The following is a 17,856-nucleotide window of genomic DNA, read 5'->3' on the forward strand; positions in this document are numbered from 1 at the left end:
AAGCATAAAATGCTAGAAGCACTCTCCTGGCCAGATCAAAAGAATGAGTGTAATCAAATTGGTGCTCTGTTGCAGATAAGGTAGAGGAGGAAGCAGTTTTAGAGAGAACAAGAACAAAAGAGCACAAACGCTATGAAAGAGAGTGAGAACACAAAGAAAGAAATGTAAAATGTATAAAATGCAAAACTGCAGTGCATATCTAGAACGTCAGATTGTGAATGAAGAAAGAGAAACTGCACAAACATCATGGCTGAAATGGGCCATTCTGATATAGATAGAAGAAAAGTGTTGCCTGAAGTTGTAGAATTTTATATCAAATGCAAAGCCCAAAATGCACCTAGAAAAAGACGAGGAGCCATATTGCTCAAGCTGATACTGTTATAACAAAGCCGCAGACAGATTGGTTAGAGTGGAACGGAGAACTATGGTGGCAAGCAAATGGATTTCAGAGTCAACCTTGTGGCCAGTACACAGATACTCCGTGAAGTGATGACCCAATGCAAACCTGTCCTTTTACCTCTTCCTTCCATCTATTAAAACAGTCAGTCTAGGTGAAGCAGTGATTCACTTGCACTTCCTCAAACTCAAGTGCATTTTATTATTATGTTTATCACCATAAACAACCCTGAGATTTGTTTTCCTGTGGGCATACTCAGCAAATCTACAGAAAAGTAACTACAACAGGGTGAATGAAAGATCAAGCAGAGTGCAGAAGACAACAAACTGTGCAAATGCAAATATGAATAAATAGCATTAAATAACAAGAGCATGTGATATTGAGATAAAGAGTCCTTAAAGTGAGACCATTGGGTTAATGGACAATACGAATTATACTCTTCTTTTGTGTAAGTCCATGTGATCTTTCGACATACCTGTGAGAATCGTCAAAGCTACTAGTTATTCTATCACCCAAAATACACCTAAACTCAAGTTACTCAGAGTAGAGTTTTATTGATTATCTCCTGTAGAGTTTTAATGTTGGTCAAACCTGATGTTATTTCAAATGGTCAAGTTTATTGAAGCCGAGTACATAAACTAATTACATACATATTAAAAAAACTTATTTCAAATATATTTGTTTCTGAAATGTTTGAAACAGTTAGCTAAGGTAGACATCAAAGATAATTAAGGGCACTAAAATTGTGTGTAAATATTTGGTCAGGTAGGTTAGAAAAGCATAAGGGATATTGTTTTTCAGAGGAATGAGCAGACTTCATCTTTGTTTCCACAGGATCTAAACATCACAGATAAATTCCATGGGATGATAAAGCTCTGACTATCTCTATCTCCTCCAAGTAATTGAGGAGAATCCAACAACATTAATTTAGCCTGCCATATCGGCCATTCAGACCCAAACTGCCACATTTTGTCAATGACTCATCCACAGCCTCTGAACATGACCAGCCACACCTTTCCTTGTAGCCATCAATCCTCTTATTGCCCTCATTTTATGAAAGCTTACCATGGTTTATTTTTGTAATGAGCAATGTGTCAAATCCATCTGAGTGAATTATTAATCAAGTAATTAGTAATAGTGTGACTTATCATTTCACAATCTTCACAGAAATAGCACAACCACATGAACATTTATTTTGATTAAGCTTTTTTTTAAAAAAAGATTATTTGGCTGGCTGTCTCATACAGAGGAGTACTGTGTTTATTAAAGAATTTGTGAGATATGTATTTGTTTTAATCTTTGAGACATGCGTTTCCAACTGCCAGATAATTTGCCAGGAAACTTGGAGCACATTTCAAGTATTTAGGCTTGCTTTAGTAAATCCAGTTTTGACAATGTTAAGCATGAATGTTAACTTTCAATATGAACCTTCAGATCTAAAGTGAAGATGTTTCAAATAGACTCAGTGAAATGTTTAATACTAATACATCAGGGGATTACGTTTAATTTTGTACTTAGCTCTTAACAACACTATGCCTATAATGTATAATTTTTGCTGTTCTTTCTACATTTTATTCAAAACTTGATCTGTTAACACTTTTGGCATCCTCTTTTGAGTTCTGATGACTTCAGCACAAAACTCCTTATAGGTGTAGCATCACAGTACTCTAAAGTCTGGAGACACAGGAGTTATGGGATGCAATCGTACTCAAAGGGCAATGCTAAATGAACATGTAGCAAGTTCATGGGCCTGTTTTCACACTGCACCTTATTCCTTTTACAATCACTGGCATTAAGCAAATTCTAGACCATGATTCTAGTTCAGCTTCACCCCAAAGCCTGCTGAAACCCACATACAAATTGTATTAAATCATGCTTTGGTATGAAGGAAAGACCTGATCAAAACACTTTGCAGTCTCGTGCTCCTGCCAGGACTTTGGCTTCCAGCTGTACTTCAGCTGAGTTTATTGGCTCCCAGGAGGGGGAATGGAATCAGCTGATGCTTGCACTCTGACAATCATCTGTGATCTCCAGTGCAATGTGCGTGTGGTCTTGGGACTTAGTATGGAATTCACAGTCTGCTTTCACAAAGGCAACAAACTGGTTAATTGCCTCTTTCATTTTACATTAAAGAAGACAAGAGTATCTCCAACCAATGAACTAACAAGAAGAAAATATCCACTATATTTACACAAATCAATTTGTTCTCTGATGTCCAACTCAAACATTCATCTCTCTTTTGTAATTACTGTAAATGACGTTGTAGGAAGATAACATAATAATAGCCTCTTAACTGTGGTTGAATAGTTCAGCGGATTATCAGAGAGATTCTAGTTTAAGATCCAGCCAAACCAATGGGATGAAGTGCTGACCCTTTGCTGACTGCAAAAGAACTTAATTGAAATGCTTCTCCTAGTCTGTGTTAATTGAGTTCACAATAGGGATCAGTGACCTTTAATGGAGCATGAACTTTGGAAAGGTAAGCGAATGTTGAATGGAAAAGTTCACACCATTACATTCAAAGGCATTCTTCTGGATTTAGGTTGAAGTATGTTGTTGGTGTAGAAATATAGAAACATAGAAAACCTACAGCACAATACAGGCCCTTCAGCCCACAAAGTTGTGCCGAACATGTCCCTACCTTAGCAATTACTAGACTTACCCTGGCCCTCTATTTTTCTAAGCTCCATGTACCTATTCAAAAGTCTCTTAAAAGGCCCTATCGTATCCGCCTTCACCACCATTGCCGGCAGCCCATTCAACGCACTCACCGCTCTCAGAGTAAAAAGAACTACTCCTGACATTTCCTCTGTGCCTACTCCCCAGCACCTTAAACCTGTGTCCTCTTGTGGCAACCATTTCAGCCCTGGGAAAAAGCCTCTGACTATCCACACGATCAATGCCTCTCATAATCTTATACACCTCTATCAGGTCACCTCTCATCCTCCATCGCTCCAAGGAGAAAAGGCCGAGTTCACTCAACCTGTTTTCATAAGGCATGCTCCCCAATCTAGGCAACATCCTTGTAAATCTCCTCTGCACCTTTTCTATGGCTTCCACATCCTTCCTGTAGTGAGGTGACCAGAACTGAGCACAGTACTCCAAGTGGGGTCTGACCAGGATCCTATATAGCTGCAACATTACCTCTCTATCAGAAGGTAGATCAGAAAAGCTTTACTATGCATCAATCCAAGGCATTTATAAGTGGGAAATAACAGTAAATAATACATATTGATACTAGCATCCCTTACAATAATATGCAGAAAGAACAATGGTCTTGAAATCTGGTATGCTCATTCTAATATGTTTTCATTTATTCCCCCAGCCTGAGGAACTGACTAATGCATTGGAGATCAGCAATATTGTCTTCACCAGCCTGTTTGCATTGGAAATGCTTTTGAAGATCCTGGTGTATGGTCCTATTGGCTACATCAAGAATCCTTACAACATCTTTGATGGTATCATTGTTGTTATAAGGTAAAGTACCATATGTAAATATATAGTATTGCAGCCTCAGACTAAACTTCTTACAGTGTAAATTGGAAGTACCAAACCATTAACTTTAGAGGCCATTAGAAGTACAAATATTAGGAAATTCAAACCGGACATAATCCAATTTGCCAACTTCCACTTCAAACTGTTGTCAAAGCATAGAATTTCATGGCATACAAGGCATCTTTCAACCCAATCAGAGAGAAATTTAAGATAAATCCCAAGTTTCAGATATTGGTCCAGAGAACTCAAGTGCAGATTCAGGTACATTAAATATGATAAGGGCCCCTGTCTCCATTACTCTTTCACACAGTAAATTCCAGACCTCCACCTCCATTTCTTTTTCCTCAAACCCCCCATAATATTCGACTGTTGATTTAATCTTTTAAATCTCTTTAATTGCCGACCTCTCTGCTAAGGACTTTTTTTCAACTCTGAACAAGCTTCTCATAATTATGTATATTTTAATTAAATCTTCTCTTTGTTTCCTTTGTTCCATTAAATTAATTCCATCCTAGACAATCCTTATAACCACAATTTTCCATTCTTGGAAACATCCTCTTAAATCTCCCTCGTGCTATCATGTACTCCCAGCAGTCTTTTCACCAGAACTGTACATATTACTTGAGCTGTGATCTGACTAATGTTTTCTATATTTCTAGCATGACCTCCCTGCACTTGTGTTCAATGCCTCAGCCAGTAAAGGCAAGTAGGCCATTTGTCTTCTTATGACACAACCTATCTATCCTTCATGGATTTGTGACCTGCACACCAAGAACTCTCTGTTCCTCTAAGTATCCTGCCATTTAGCATGGATTACCTATTGTAACAGCTCTATGCAAACATCAAGCAAAATCAGATTTTACAGATTAGCAGTTTCTGTGTGAAGCTATTTTATTTTCCTTTGACATCAGATTATGAGTGGAAATTTATAACAATACCATCACCCTAAAGGAACCTTTACTCTAAAGACAAGTGATCTGCAGATGCTGGAATTCTTAGGCAACGTGACCTGATGAAGGGTCATGGCCCAAAACATCGGCTTTTTATTTCTCTTCATAGATGCTGCCTGACTCATTGAGTTCCTCCTGCATTTTGTGCTTGCTGTTTCTTAGAGGATCACCCTTAAAACACAAACAAATAAAATACTTATAAAATGTACAATGTTACAACAGAACTATACAAGTAACATTGCCATATTTAAAGGTTTTTGGAGATTTAATGACAATGCCTTCACCCAATGAATCAGCAATGAAGCTGTGCAATCAATGATGCATCTTGATACCAGCTCCCCCATTTGATATCTTGTGCACGTACAGGTTCATCAATTTCAAAACAGCGATCAATTTCTCTTGAATTAACGTGTTCATCTTACTTTGCTTGCTTGGAACACACAATGACATTAAACTCTGGGTTCACAAATCCAAAATCCACTGTGACACAATGGCTTGTCAGTAATCTCTACTGACTGTAGCCATCCTGGTATGAAATATGTAAGGTGAAACTTTTGTTTTGATTTCAGTCCATCTTTCTCAGTCTGAACTACCCTTTCTCCTAACCAAACTGTAGAAGTGGTATGGAACCTAACAAGTAGGTTTGACTCCGTTCCTCTGTGAAAGTCAGTGATTCTGGGCATTTATGATGTTGATCCCATTCCATTCCATTCATTCCAGAGGACAAACCCGTACCATTGAAAATAATAAATGGCAGTGGGGCACTCATGCTGTGCATTCAGTCTTATCTCCTGAAGCCAAAAACACTTTATTTTCTTTCAAATTGTTTTGTCTTTGCAGCTACAGATGCAAATATCATGAACATCAGGAATACATTACATCTGCAGTCCTGAGGAGCCAAGTGACTTACATCTATCCTATTTTCTTACTTTGCTTTTCGCATGTTTAATCCCTGATTCATTTGTTCAATAGAAGGAATCTGAAATTCAGTAGTGGTCAACCTGACTCGTACTGTACTGCAGTGCTGAAACACTGAGTACTGCGTAAGTGAACTGTACTCCCGGGAGAAAAACACAAAATCTCACAAAAGACCGGCCAAATTTATTCCAGTAACCATCTAGTTCTGTCTTCTTTCAAGTTTTCTGTCAGTTATCCTAACAGCATAAACATAATGTAAAACCGAGATTCATAGATGGGCTTTCTAATGAGCTTATGAGCAAGAAGCTATTTTAGTTTCCATTATCAGATGGGGAGTTAATAATAATACAATCACGTCTATTAAAGGAATCATCATGTTTGCCCTCCCCAAATGCATTAATTTACATTTCCTGGATCCTATAGACTTTTAATTTCTTGGTCGATACCCTATTTGGAATTTTGTCAAAAGCCTTGCTAAAATTCCATATTGACTCTCTTAGTTAATTTTGAAAAAATCTATTTTGTATATATAGGCTTCACTTAATAAATCCACACTTACTGTCCTTGATTAACCTGTGTTTTGCTAAACCACTGTTTATGCTGCCGCTCAGAATGCTTCCAACAGCTTTCCGTTCACCCCCTTTTTCATCTTACTTTTCTGATTTCATCTGTATACTTTCTACAAGATTTCTGATTGCTACAAGCTTCCTTTTATTTTGCTTTATTCTGCTCTGCATTTTCCTCAATATCCTCCAGACATGGAAGTCTAGACATGCCTCTTTTAATGGGGACGTTTTTGTCCTGAATCCTCACTGTGTCTTAATTGTACATCTCCTACTGCTCGAATGCTGATTAATACTCAGCTAGCTGCCTCCAATTAACAACTGCATTATCTGGGAACATTTACTCCGTCACTGCCCTATAATTACGCTAAATTTTATTGAGTTATGTTTACTGTCCCCAAGAGCACTCCACTGCTGTATTTCCCACTGTTCATTCCCTGAAGTTATGTCCAGTGCCATCACCTCTCCTGTTAGGTTTGCTATATACAAATTGAAGAAGCTCTCTTGATTGGATTTCAAGAATTCTGCTGGCCTGCTCTCCTTGATTTAGTCCTGCCCCGGTTAATGTTAGGGCAGTTAAAGTATCCAATTATTACTACCTTTTTAATAGTTACATCTCAGAAGTTTGCTGAAATATTTGTTCTTCTCACTGTTGGAGAACCTGTGGTGCACACCTACCAATGTGATTCCCTGGGCTCTGAATTAAAGTATAAAACTATGGTGCAAATATACAGTGGAGACACAAGACTGTTCCTTCAGCAGATTGCCTGGTGCACGAGACACAGCCTGATGGCCACGTCTAGATAGCTGGGTGAATTTATCTACCTGCAGTTCCGTAGGTTTCCTCCTGTCCTACCTGGCTCTTCACCACACTTGTTGCCTCTGCCACAGATTTGCCTACGGTTCCTGGGTATCCCTAAGGCAGCTCCGACTCTTTAAAAGGAGGAATTCTTAATGTTATTCATAGAAACACAGAAGTTGTGCATGAAGGCCTGAGGTAGGATTCAGTGCCTCTCCTGTTCCATCTTAGACTCCAACATTAAACAGGGATGTAATTCTAAGGCCCGAGGATAGGGTCAGGTCCTGTCTGATAGTCAGAGTCCTTGAGTTCAGATGCAGATCATGTCCAGCTCTAAATGCAAGCGAACTATATGAGTGGCTATGGTCTGTCACTATATTACTCAGTTCCTTTCTGTATATACTATGATAGAAATGTGCCCACCAATACTACACCCATGTGTCAGAATGCAGTACTAGTGTTCTGTCATCATATAACATTTAGATGCAATACTGGTAAGCATGTTTGTTGTGAATCAACTGCAATGTCATAGAGCTATTTTTAAAAACCGTTAAAGGCAGATTCTTCAAAATACTGTCCCTGCCCTAGCCTCTCCACCACATTTTGCTCTTGTTGAAGATATCCACAGTTCCATGAATTGGAGGGATTCCTAGATAATGCTGATGCTGCAAATGTCATTGGTTTTTAAGGATGGATGGAGAGATTTTGTATTCAGCTTCCTGATTTAAAGAAGTTTGCAATGGAGTTGGCAAACCTTCACCCTCTGAGAAACAGATATGAATGCCAGCTTTTGGCTGATAGTTAACTATTTAGATTTCTCTGAATGGATTAGGCAAAATGAAATGTAGTTCTTGTGAGTGATCCTTGAAAGTGAGTTAATTTGTTACACTGACCATACGCACAAAAATTTGTTTCTTTAACTCATATAAATAACTAAGACCTTGTTAAAAAAACTTTTCCCCAGAGTTAGTTTCATCTTCAAAAGAAATTACTCCCAGAAAATAAGAAGAATATTATTGTTGAATGGCTACCTGTCTGGCTCGCACAAATTTCCTTTTCTTAAAACCAGTCATAATATTTCAAGAATTTGAACACCAGCCCCTGCCTCTCCCCCTCCCTTGTACTTTTTTTTTGTTAGGCTATATGTACATTATATTCTTACTTCTGTAGTCACCACCACATCATATGGCATTAATTACTACCTGTGACGTCCTGCTGCTTCGGTAACATATGGATCTATTTAGTTTAGAGTAATGAACCTCCCCCCTCGCCGCCCCCATACTCCGTATTGATCTGAGGTCTGTTCATGCGCATTCTTTCTCTCGCGCAGCAATGTGAATATGCCAGTTAAAGCCATCTCCCATCTGCATGTTTCTATTCAATTGGTATGTAATTGTGCACAGACACAACAGCTTCCACCGTCCCTTCCAGTGACCAAGGTCAGCGTCCATCTCCACGTCTCTACTTCTGTGTGCCCCTCATTCCTTTCCCCATCTCACGCACTTTCTTCCAACCCTGCTTTATGAAATACAAGTAACGCTAACTCTCCAGGTAAAATGAGCAAGAGAAAAAGTTGTTCATTATGAGATTAACAGCCAGCAGTTCTCTTTCAGTGTGAGCTTCAGCCTATTGAATCTCCTCCCGTGTTGTGAGATGCTGATTTGTAAATTCTATTTTATAAAATACTGGAGAGATAAAGGAGCACTGATTTACCCTGTTGGTTGGAGAAACCCATGGGACTGTTCTATAAAAGGCCCTAATGGGAGTTATCCACAGGCCCCCAAACAGTAGTCTGGATGTAGGGTGTAAATTGAATCAAGAGTTAAAATTGGCATGTCGCAAAGATAATGTTACAGTTGTTATGGGGGATTTCAACATGCAGGTAGACTGGAAGAATCAGGTTGGTACTGGACCCCAAGAAAGAAAGTTTGTAGAGTCCCTCTGAGATGGATTCTTAGAACAGCTTGTACTGGAGCCTACCAGAGAGAAGGCAATTCTAGATTTAGTGTTGTGCAATGAACCGGATTTGATCAGGGACCTCGAGGTAAAGGAGCCATTAGGAGGTAGTGACCATAATATGATAAGTTTTAATCTATAAATTGAGAGGGAGAAGGGAAAATCGGAAGTGTCGGTATTACAGTTGAACAAAGGGAACTATGGAGCCATGAGGGAGTAGCTGGCCAAAGTTCAATGGAACAATACCCTAGCAGCGATGACAGTGGAACAACAATGGCAGGTATTTCTGGGAATAATGCAGAAGGTTCAGGATCAGTTCATTCCAAAGAGGAAGAAAGATCCGGGGAGGCTGTGGCTGACAAGGGAAGTAAAGGACATTATAAAAATAAAAGAGAAGAAGTATAACATAGCAAAGACGAGTGGGAAGCAGGAGGATTGGGAAACTTTTAAAGAGCCACAGAAGGTAACTAAAAAGGCAATACATGGAGAAAAAATGAGGTACGAAGGTAAACTAGCCAAGAATATAAAGGAGGATAGTAAAAGCTTCTTTAGGTATGTGAAAAGGAAAAAAATAGTTAAGACAAAAATTGGGCCCTTGAAGACAGAAACGGGTGAATTTATTATGGGGAACAAGGAAATGGCAGACGAGTTGAACAGGTACTTTGGATCTGTCTTCACTCGGGAAGACACAAACAAATTCCCAGATATAATAGTAGCCAAAGGACCTAGGGTAATGGATGAACAGAAGGAAATTTATATTAGGCAGGAAAAGGTGTTGGATAGACTGTTGGGTCTGAAGGCTGATAAGTCCCCGGGACCTGATGGTCTGCATCCCAGGGTACTTAAGAAAGTGGCTTTAGAAATTGTGGACGCATTGGTAATCATTTTCCAATGTTCTATAGATTCAGGATCAGTTACTGTGGATTGGAGGGTGGCTAAGAAAGGGGGGAGAGAGAAAACAGGGAATTATAGACCAGTTAGCCTGACGTAGGTGATGGGAAAGATGCTGGAGTCAATTATAAAAGATGAAATTACGACACATTTGGATAGCAGTAACAGGACAGATCCAAGTCAGCATGGGTTTACGAAGGGGAAATTGTGCTTGACTAATCTTCTGGAATTTTTTGAGGAAGTAACTATGAAAATGGACAAGGGAGAGCCAGTGAATGTACTGTACCTGGACTTTCAGAAAGCCTTTGATAAAGTCCCACATAGGAGATTAGTGGGCAAAATTAGGGCACATGGTGTTGGGGACAGAGTACTGACATGGCTTTAAAATTGGCTGGCTGACAGGAAACAAAGAGTAGTGATTAACAGGTCCCTTTCAGAATGGCAGGCGGTGACCAGTGGGGTACTGCAGGGTTTACACTATATATTAATGTTTACACTATATATTAATGATTTAGATGAAGGGATTAAAAGTAACATTAGCAAATTTGCTGATGACACAAAGCTGGGTGGCAGTGTGAAATGTGAGGAGGATGTTATGAGAATGCAGGGTGACTTGGACAGGCTGGGTAAGTGGGCGGATGCATGGCAGATGCAGTTTAATGTGGATAAATGTGAGGTTATCCACTTTGGTGGTAAGAACAGGAAGGCAGATTATTATCTAAATGGAGTCAAATTAGGAAAAGGGGAAGTACAACGAGATCTAGGTGTTCTTGTACATCAGTCACTGAAAGAAAGCATGCAAGTACAGCAGGCAGTGAAGAAAGCTAATGGCATGCTGGCCTTCATAACAAGGGAGCAAAGAGGTCCTTCTTCAGCTGTACAGGGCCCTGGTAAGACCACACCTCGAGTATTGTGTGCAGTTTTGGTCTCCAAATTTGAGGAAGGACATTCTTGCTATTGAGGGAGTGCAGTGTAGGTTCACAAGGTTAATTCCCGGGATGGCGGGACTGTCATATGTTGAAAGATTGGAGTGACTGGGCTTGTATACTCTGGAATTTAGAAAGCTGAGAGGGGATCTTATTGAAACATATAAGATTATTAAGGGATTGGACACGCTGGAGGCAGGAATCATGTTCCCGCTGATGGGTGAGTCCAGAACCAGAGGCCACAGTTTAAGAATAAGGGGTAGGCCATTTAGAACGGAGTTGAGGAAAAACTTTTTCACCCAGAGAATGATGGACATGTGGAATGCTCTGCTCCAGAAGGCTGTGGAGGCCAAGTCTCTGGATGCTTTCAAGAAAGAGATGGATAGAGTTCTTAAAGATAGCGGAATCAAAGGTTATGGGAATAAGGCAGGAACGTGGTACTGATTGTAGATGATCAGCCATGATCACGGTGAATGGCGGTGCTGGCTCGAAGGGCCGAATGGCCTACTCCTGCACCTATTGTCTATTGTCTAAATACATTGGGAGAACTGCTGATGATCCAACCATTGTTGGTAGAATCTCAGATGGAGATGAGAGGGCATACAGATGCGAGATATACCAACTAGTGGAGTGGTGTCACAGCAACAACCTTACAACAATGTAAGGGAAGAGCTGATTGTGGATTTCAGGAAGGGTAAGATGAAGGAACACATACCAATCCTCATGGAGGAATCAGAAATGGAGAGAGTGAGCAGTTTTAAATTCCTGAGTGTCAGATCTCTGAGGACCTATCCTGGTCCCAAAATATCGATGCAGTTATAAAGGCAGGACAGCGGCTATACTTCATTAGGAGTTTGAAGAGATTTGGCATGTCAACAAATACACTCAAAAACTCAAAAGTACACTCAAAAATAGATGTACTGTGGAGAGCATTCTGACAGGCTGCATCACTGTCTGGTATGGACAGGACTGAAAGAAGCTGCAGAGGGTTGCAGATTTAGTTGGTTCAATCTTGAGGTACTAGCCTACAAAGTACCCAGGACTTCTTCAAGGAGCAGTGTCTCAGAAAGGCAGCATCCATTATTAAGGTCCTCCAGCACCCGGAGCATGTCCTTTTCTCACTGTTACCATCAGGAGCCTGAAGGCACAAACTCAGTGATTCAGGAACAACTTCTTCCCCTTTGCCATCCAATTCCTAAATGGACATTGAACCCTTGGACACTACCTCACTTTTTAAGTATGTATTATTTGTTTTTTTGCACAATTTTAATCTATTCAATATAAGTATACTGTAATTGATTGATTCATTTTCTTATTCTCCTATATTATGTATTGCATTGAACTGCTGCTGCTAAATTAACAAATTTCACTACACATGCGAGTGATAATAAACCTGATTCTGATTCTGACAACATGTCATTGCTTTGGACAACTATGTTCACTTATGGCGTAGGTCACTGCTGTTTCTGTTACGTTGAAAATTATTTCCCAATTAGCCAACATTCAAAGTAAATTTTATCATCAAAGTACATATACGTGACCTGAAATTCATTTTCTTGTGGGCATATTCAATAAATCTATAGAAAAATAACCATAGCAGAATCAATGAAAAAACACCCAATTTCAGCATTCAACCAGAGAGCAGACGACAAGAAAGTGCAAATAGAATAAGAAGAAAGAAAGAAAGAAAGAAAGAAAGAAAGAGAAAGAGAGAGATCGAGAAAGAGAAAGAAGCAATAAATATTGAGAAAAAGAAATGAAAAGTCCTTGAAAGTGGTTATGGTAACATTTCAATGATGGAGCAAATGAAGCTGAATGAAGTTATCCCCCGGTGGTTTGAATCCTGAGGCCATAGTTTGTCAGGAGTCACTCTGCTCTTCCTGTCAGTCCACAGCTCTGTATTTAAGACTGTGACTTTCAAAAACAGGATTAGTTCCACCTACTTGTTGAAATCTAGTTACTGAGAACTACGATTTGCATGATAAGTTATCATTCTAATGTTTCATTATTTACTTTATTGATCTCCAGTGTGTGGGAGATTGTAGGCCAGCAGGACGGGGGCCTCTCAGTGCTGCGTACCTTCCGGTTGATGCGAGTTCTGAAATTGGTGCGGTTTATGCCAGCTCTGCAGCGCCAGCTCGTAGTCCTGATGAAAACAATGGACAATGTTGCCACCTTTTGTATGCTGCTGATGCTCTTCATCTTCATCTTTAGGTGAGTGTGGTGGATGTTTCCATACCTCAGGTATCCGTAAGTATTTCATGATAGTGGAAGGAAAGTCAAGCAGGGTATAGTATCTGTCACAAACAGACCCTATCTGCAGCTCCTTCAGCATGAACCAACAAAATTGGGTGGATTACATTGTCTTCTCTGAGCTCCATCTTGATAATGCACTGACCTTTCATCTTTGCGATGCAGTATTTACTTCTTTTGATATTTTACAAAGGAAAATTAGTTGACAATTAAATAAGAAACTGACCAATAATTGATACTGAATGTTTCAAGTTATTTTTATTATTATCAGGATCTTTTCTCAATGAGGAACAACTAAGTGAATGATTAAATTGCAAGCCTATTCCCTTGAATTGAGAAAGCAAGGTGAGGGCAGGTCCACAGATGAGAACGATGTCATGTTGGATGGTTCATATTGACATTGTGAAAAATATTCAGCACCTTAAGCATGCTCAGCCATTCTAACGACTAAGGACTAATTAGTACCATATTTCTAACGACCCATCTCAGTCCCTTAAATATCATTTTCCAGTCCCAGTTCCAAAATAAATTGTAAAATATTTCAGAAAACCATTTGTTAGGTGTGGTGAAATTTGGATTTTGATCTGATTGGTAGATTGCTATCCCTTAAGAACATTAATGAACTAGAAAGTTAATTTTAACAAGTCAATAATTTCATGACCATGGTCATTGTTGGTGCTTCTTACTTATTTTTAAATTCCAGACAATAAATCCCACAACATGGTGAAATTTGAACTCAAATTTCTATTCTTAGTCTGAGCCTTTGGATTATTAGCCCAGTAATTAGATAAATGTGCCATCATTGCATATGATAATCATATAGCAGCTGACTCTGACAGCTTTCTAAATTTCACCAATGGTAATATGTGATTTCTTCTGCCAGATATACAGGGTATATTGGAAATATTCATGTAGTTACATTATATTTTGTTGTTCTTTTACAGTATTCTGGGAATGCATCTTTTTGGATGCAAGTTTGCTTCAGAAAAGGAAGGAGACACTCTTCCTGACAGAAAGAATTTTGACTCACTCCTCTGGGCTATCGTAACTGTCTTCCAGGTATGGAAAATTCTGCTCTGTCTTTTTAAAGTACAAGTTAGGGCTGAATAAGTAGACTTGTATAATTTTGGACACTACATTTTAGGAAAAATGCTAAATTCTTAGAATGGATGGAGATGAAATTTGCAAGAATGCTCCCAATAGGAAGAAATTCCAGTTCTATGAGGAGACTGGAGAAACCGAAATGTCAGAAATGTTGACTGTTTATTCATTTCCGTAGATGCTGCCTGATCTGCTGAGTTCCTCCAGCATTTTGTATGTGTTGCTGGAGAAACTGAGATCGTTTCCTTTGCAGCAGAGAAGTTTACATGATTGTGTTTGCTAACATTAGGACGGAGAGCCAGAGGAAGACAGCTGAGTAAGTAAATTACATTAAGGGGATCTACCTGAGCTGGGTTCCTAGTGCTGGAGAGACCCCCTTAAAGCTGAGCAGAATCAGGCTTCATGGATGCTATGGATATTGGCTTCACCGTGATAGTCATCTGCACTCAAGAGAGCTCTAGAAGTGGCGTGACACTGGATATTGCTGTTCAATTCTGGGAACCTCTTATGATTAGCATAACAGGTCACAGAGGATCCAGAATGAACATTATGTTCTTCACAGATCACCAAAGTCCTAACCCTTATTTTCAAAATAAATGTAACAGAGGCACACTGAACTTTATTCCAGTTGAAGACTTTTTCTAGAAGATACACCATCTAAGGGCAAATAAGGATGTGAAGGATGGTATCAGATTGAACTAAAAGAGAAATAATGTTGAAAAGGTTAGTGATAGGTCAGAAGATGGAGAAAATCATAGAAACCACCTAAGAATGGCTTAAAAAAGCAAAAAAAAATGGAGTATGAGAGTGAGCCTGAATGAACTATACACACAGATAATAGCTTTTAACATATGTGGTGGTCCTGTAGAACATGAGACGAGGGAATTAGTAACAGGAAGTAAGGAAATGACAAAAAATCTGAACAAATATATTTCCTCTCTTTTTGTGGTAGAAGCGCTAAAAGCATCCCATTAATATCAGAAAATACAAGGTCAACAGGAGAGAAGTACTTAAAACTGTCACCATCACTTGAGAAAATCTACCAGGAAAATTAATAGGCCTAAAGATAAATAAGTCCTTTGTATCTGACACGTTACATCCTGACTCATCAAAGAAATGGCTGCAGAGATAATGCCTGTATTGTTTATGATCTTCCAAAAGATTTTTACAGACTGGAAAACCAGAGATGGAAGAAAAAGAAGGGAGGCAAAGAGCACCCAACGTCTGTTCACAGTTGCAGAAAGTGCTGCAATTGATCATTAAAACTGTAACAGAATAAATAAGAAATTAAAATACAACTAGACAAAATCTTTGAAGGAGCAATGAACAGCACAGATAAAGGGAAATGCATGGTGTTGAGGCCAGTGGACATTTGAACTGCTACAATAGGGCTATTGCAGGATAGCAAAGGTGAATCCATTTTGTTGCCACAAACATCAAAGGTGAGGCTTCGGCTAACTACAGTCTATATTAATAACCTGGATTATGACGGGTGTATTGCTGCCTGATCTCCTGACAGCTTGAAGATAGATGGAAAAGCAAACACGAGGAAATCTGCAGATGCTGGAATTTCAAGCAACACACATAAAAGTTGCTGGTGAACGCAGCAGGCCAGGCAGCATCTATGGGAAGAGGTACAGTCGACGTTTCGGGCCGAGACCCTTTGTCAGATGGGAAAATAAGTTCAGAATCAGAATCAGGTTTATTTTCACCGGCATGTGACGTGAAATTTGTTAACTTAGCAGCAGCAGTTCAATGCAATACATAATCTAGCAGAGAGAGAAAAAAAAACAAAATAATAAATAAACAAGTAAATCAATTACGTGTATTGACTAGATTTTTTAAAATATGAAAAAAACAGAAATACTGTATATTCAAAAAAGTGAGGTAGTGTCCAAAGCTTCAATTCCACAATGGTCTGCAAAGATGTAAATATAGTTTGAATGAATGGATAAAACTTTGGTAGATTGTGTATAATGTGGAGAATTGTGACTCTGCCCATTTTGGAAGGAAGAATACTGTTTAAGTGAAGCGAGACTACAGAATGCTCTCACACAACATGCTGATGACCACTCAGGAAATGGAAATTCACCCTTACAGAATTCACAAATCACAAATTTGAGATATGAAATACAATTCACATTAACAGAACTTAAGTGAAAAAAGCAAGTAAATTTATACATTCTTTCCAACCAGTGCAAGGATTCCCTGTAACAATGAGTACCCAACCACACCAGCTTCCTGAATTCCAATGCTCTAACTCTCCGGAGTTTGGATAGCTGACGCGGCCTCTTTAAAGGTGCAGCACTATCCCTCTAATTGGCTGCCATGTTTTGGCGCCAGGATTTCAATATTTAAGGAGCACCTGAACGGAGGTGCTCAGTCGTAAGCATAACTAGCGATATCAACTAGCATCTAATTTAGTGCCCAGTTCTTGTTCGAGTTTTGTACCATGTCTCGATTCTTGCCTCGGATACTCCAGCATTTGGGTCCTAACCATCCTCGTCAAAGTCTCTCATCACAGTACAATTGAGCCAACATGGACCCAGCAGGGTATCAGAGTCTCTTGGCTGCTGTGGCCAGCCACAGCAAAAGGATTTCTAGACAAAATGTGGAGATACACGACCTCCAGCCTCTTTAGACTCTACCAATATGCAGGTAGGACGAGGACAGCCAGATGATCAGATGTCCCAAAATGCAGTCTAGGGATCGAATGGTACTATAACAGTGGTTGATTGTGTTGGGACCCTGGTGCTGCAGATGATAGGCTGCTGATAATTGGGCGGAGATTTCTTCAAACGAGCCTGATTAAAGTACTCAGCAATGATTTGAAAGGTGTCAGGATAGTCTAATCGCTGCACTCAATACATGAGGTGATATGTAAACTGTGATCAAGTTCTGCCATGAAAGCACATCCCATTTGTTTGGTCAAAAGGTAGAAATGTCCTTTAACTACAGACAATATTGACACATTTGGCACCAAATGCTCCCCATGGAACCAGGCACTGGCTTCACATAGCCGTGGTTTAATGAAAGGTGTGGTCCAGTATGTCTTGAGAAAGCTAAGTCTCAGTGAAACTGAGAGCTCACTTCCTTCTGATACAGTAATCTTGCCCTTGGGTCCTCTATCTTGTTTTCCCTGACTATACATTGGCTAGGTAGATGGTTTTACACCCCACTGTTTTAGTCTGGCTTAGACTCCTCCCCTCCTTCCTCTCTTCTGGCCATGTCCACTTAAAGGTGTTGTACCTGTATTCCTGAGGGTTGAGCCCACAAAGTCCAGCAGATTATCATAAAGTCGTTAATTCATTCAGTCAGTTTTAAAGTACAAGGCTCTGGTGTAATAGCATCTAGGATACTGAATGCAATTTTGGTCTGATTTAAGGAGGAATATATTTGCTTTGCAGCAGTTCAATGAGCTGATATTATAGAAACATAAAATCTAAATGTAAATGTAATTGTGCAGATGGCTCCACTCATGGGAGAATCCATATATAGGGGACATACGTACTTACACAGTAAAAAGTTAACCATTTCAAAGAAAATGAAGAGGAATTTCTTCTGTTAGAGGGTCTTAGAGAATTCTCTTGGAATTCTCCACCCTAGA

General features: G+C 39.4%; 1 protein-coding gene across 3 annotated transcripts in view; it reads left to right on the top strand.

Moving 5' to 3' along the window:
* Positions 1-17,856, top strand: part of cacna1g (calcium channel, voltage-dependent, T type, alpha 1G subunit) — a 363,171-nt gene that overhangs the window by 134,352 nt on the left and 210,963 nt on the right. For all 3 annotated transcript variants that reach the window (XM_063074200.1, XM_063074202.1, XM_063074201.1), the window contains exons 9-11: positions 3,723-3,874; positions 12,924-13,109; positions 14,093-14,207. In XM_063074200.1, the coding sequence (XP_062930270.1) occupies positions 3,723-3,874; positions 12,924-13,109; positions 14,093-14,207 (453 nt within the window). The remainder of the gene's footprint in view (positions 1-3,722; positions 3,875-12,923; positions 13,110-14,092; positions 14,208-17,856) is intronic.

Source organism: Mobula hypostoma, chromosome 22 (assembly GCF_963921235.1).
Source record: "Mobula hypostoma chromosome 22, sMobHyp1.1, whole genome shotgun sequence".
Lineage (NCBI taxonomy): Eukaryota > Metazoa > Chordata > Chondrichthyes > Myliobatiformes > Myliobatidae > Mobula > Mobula hypostoma.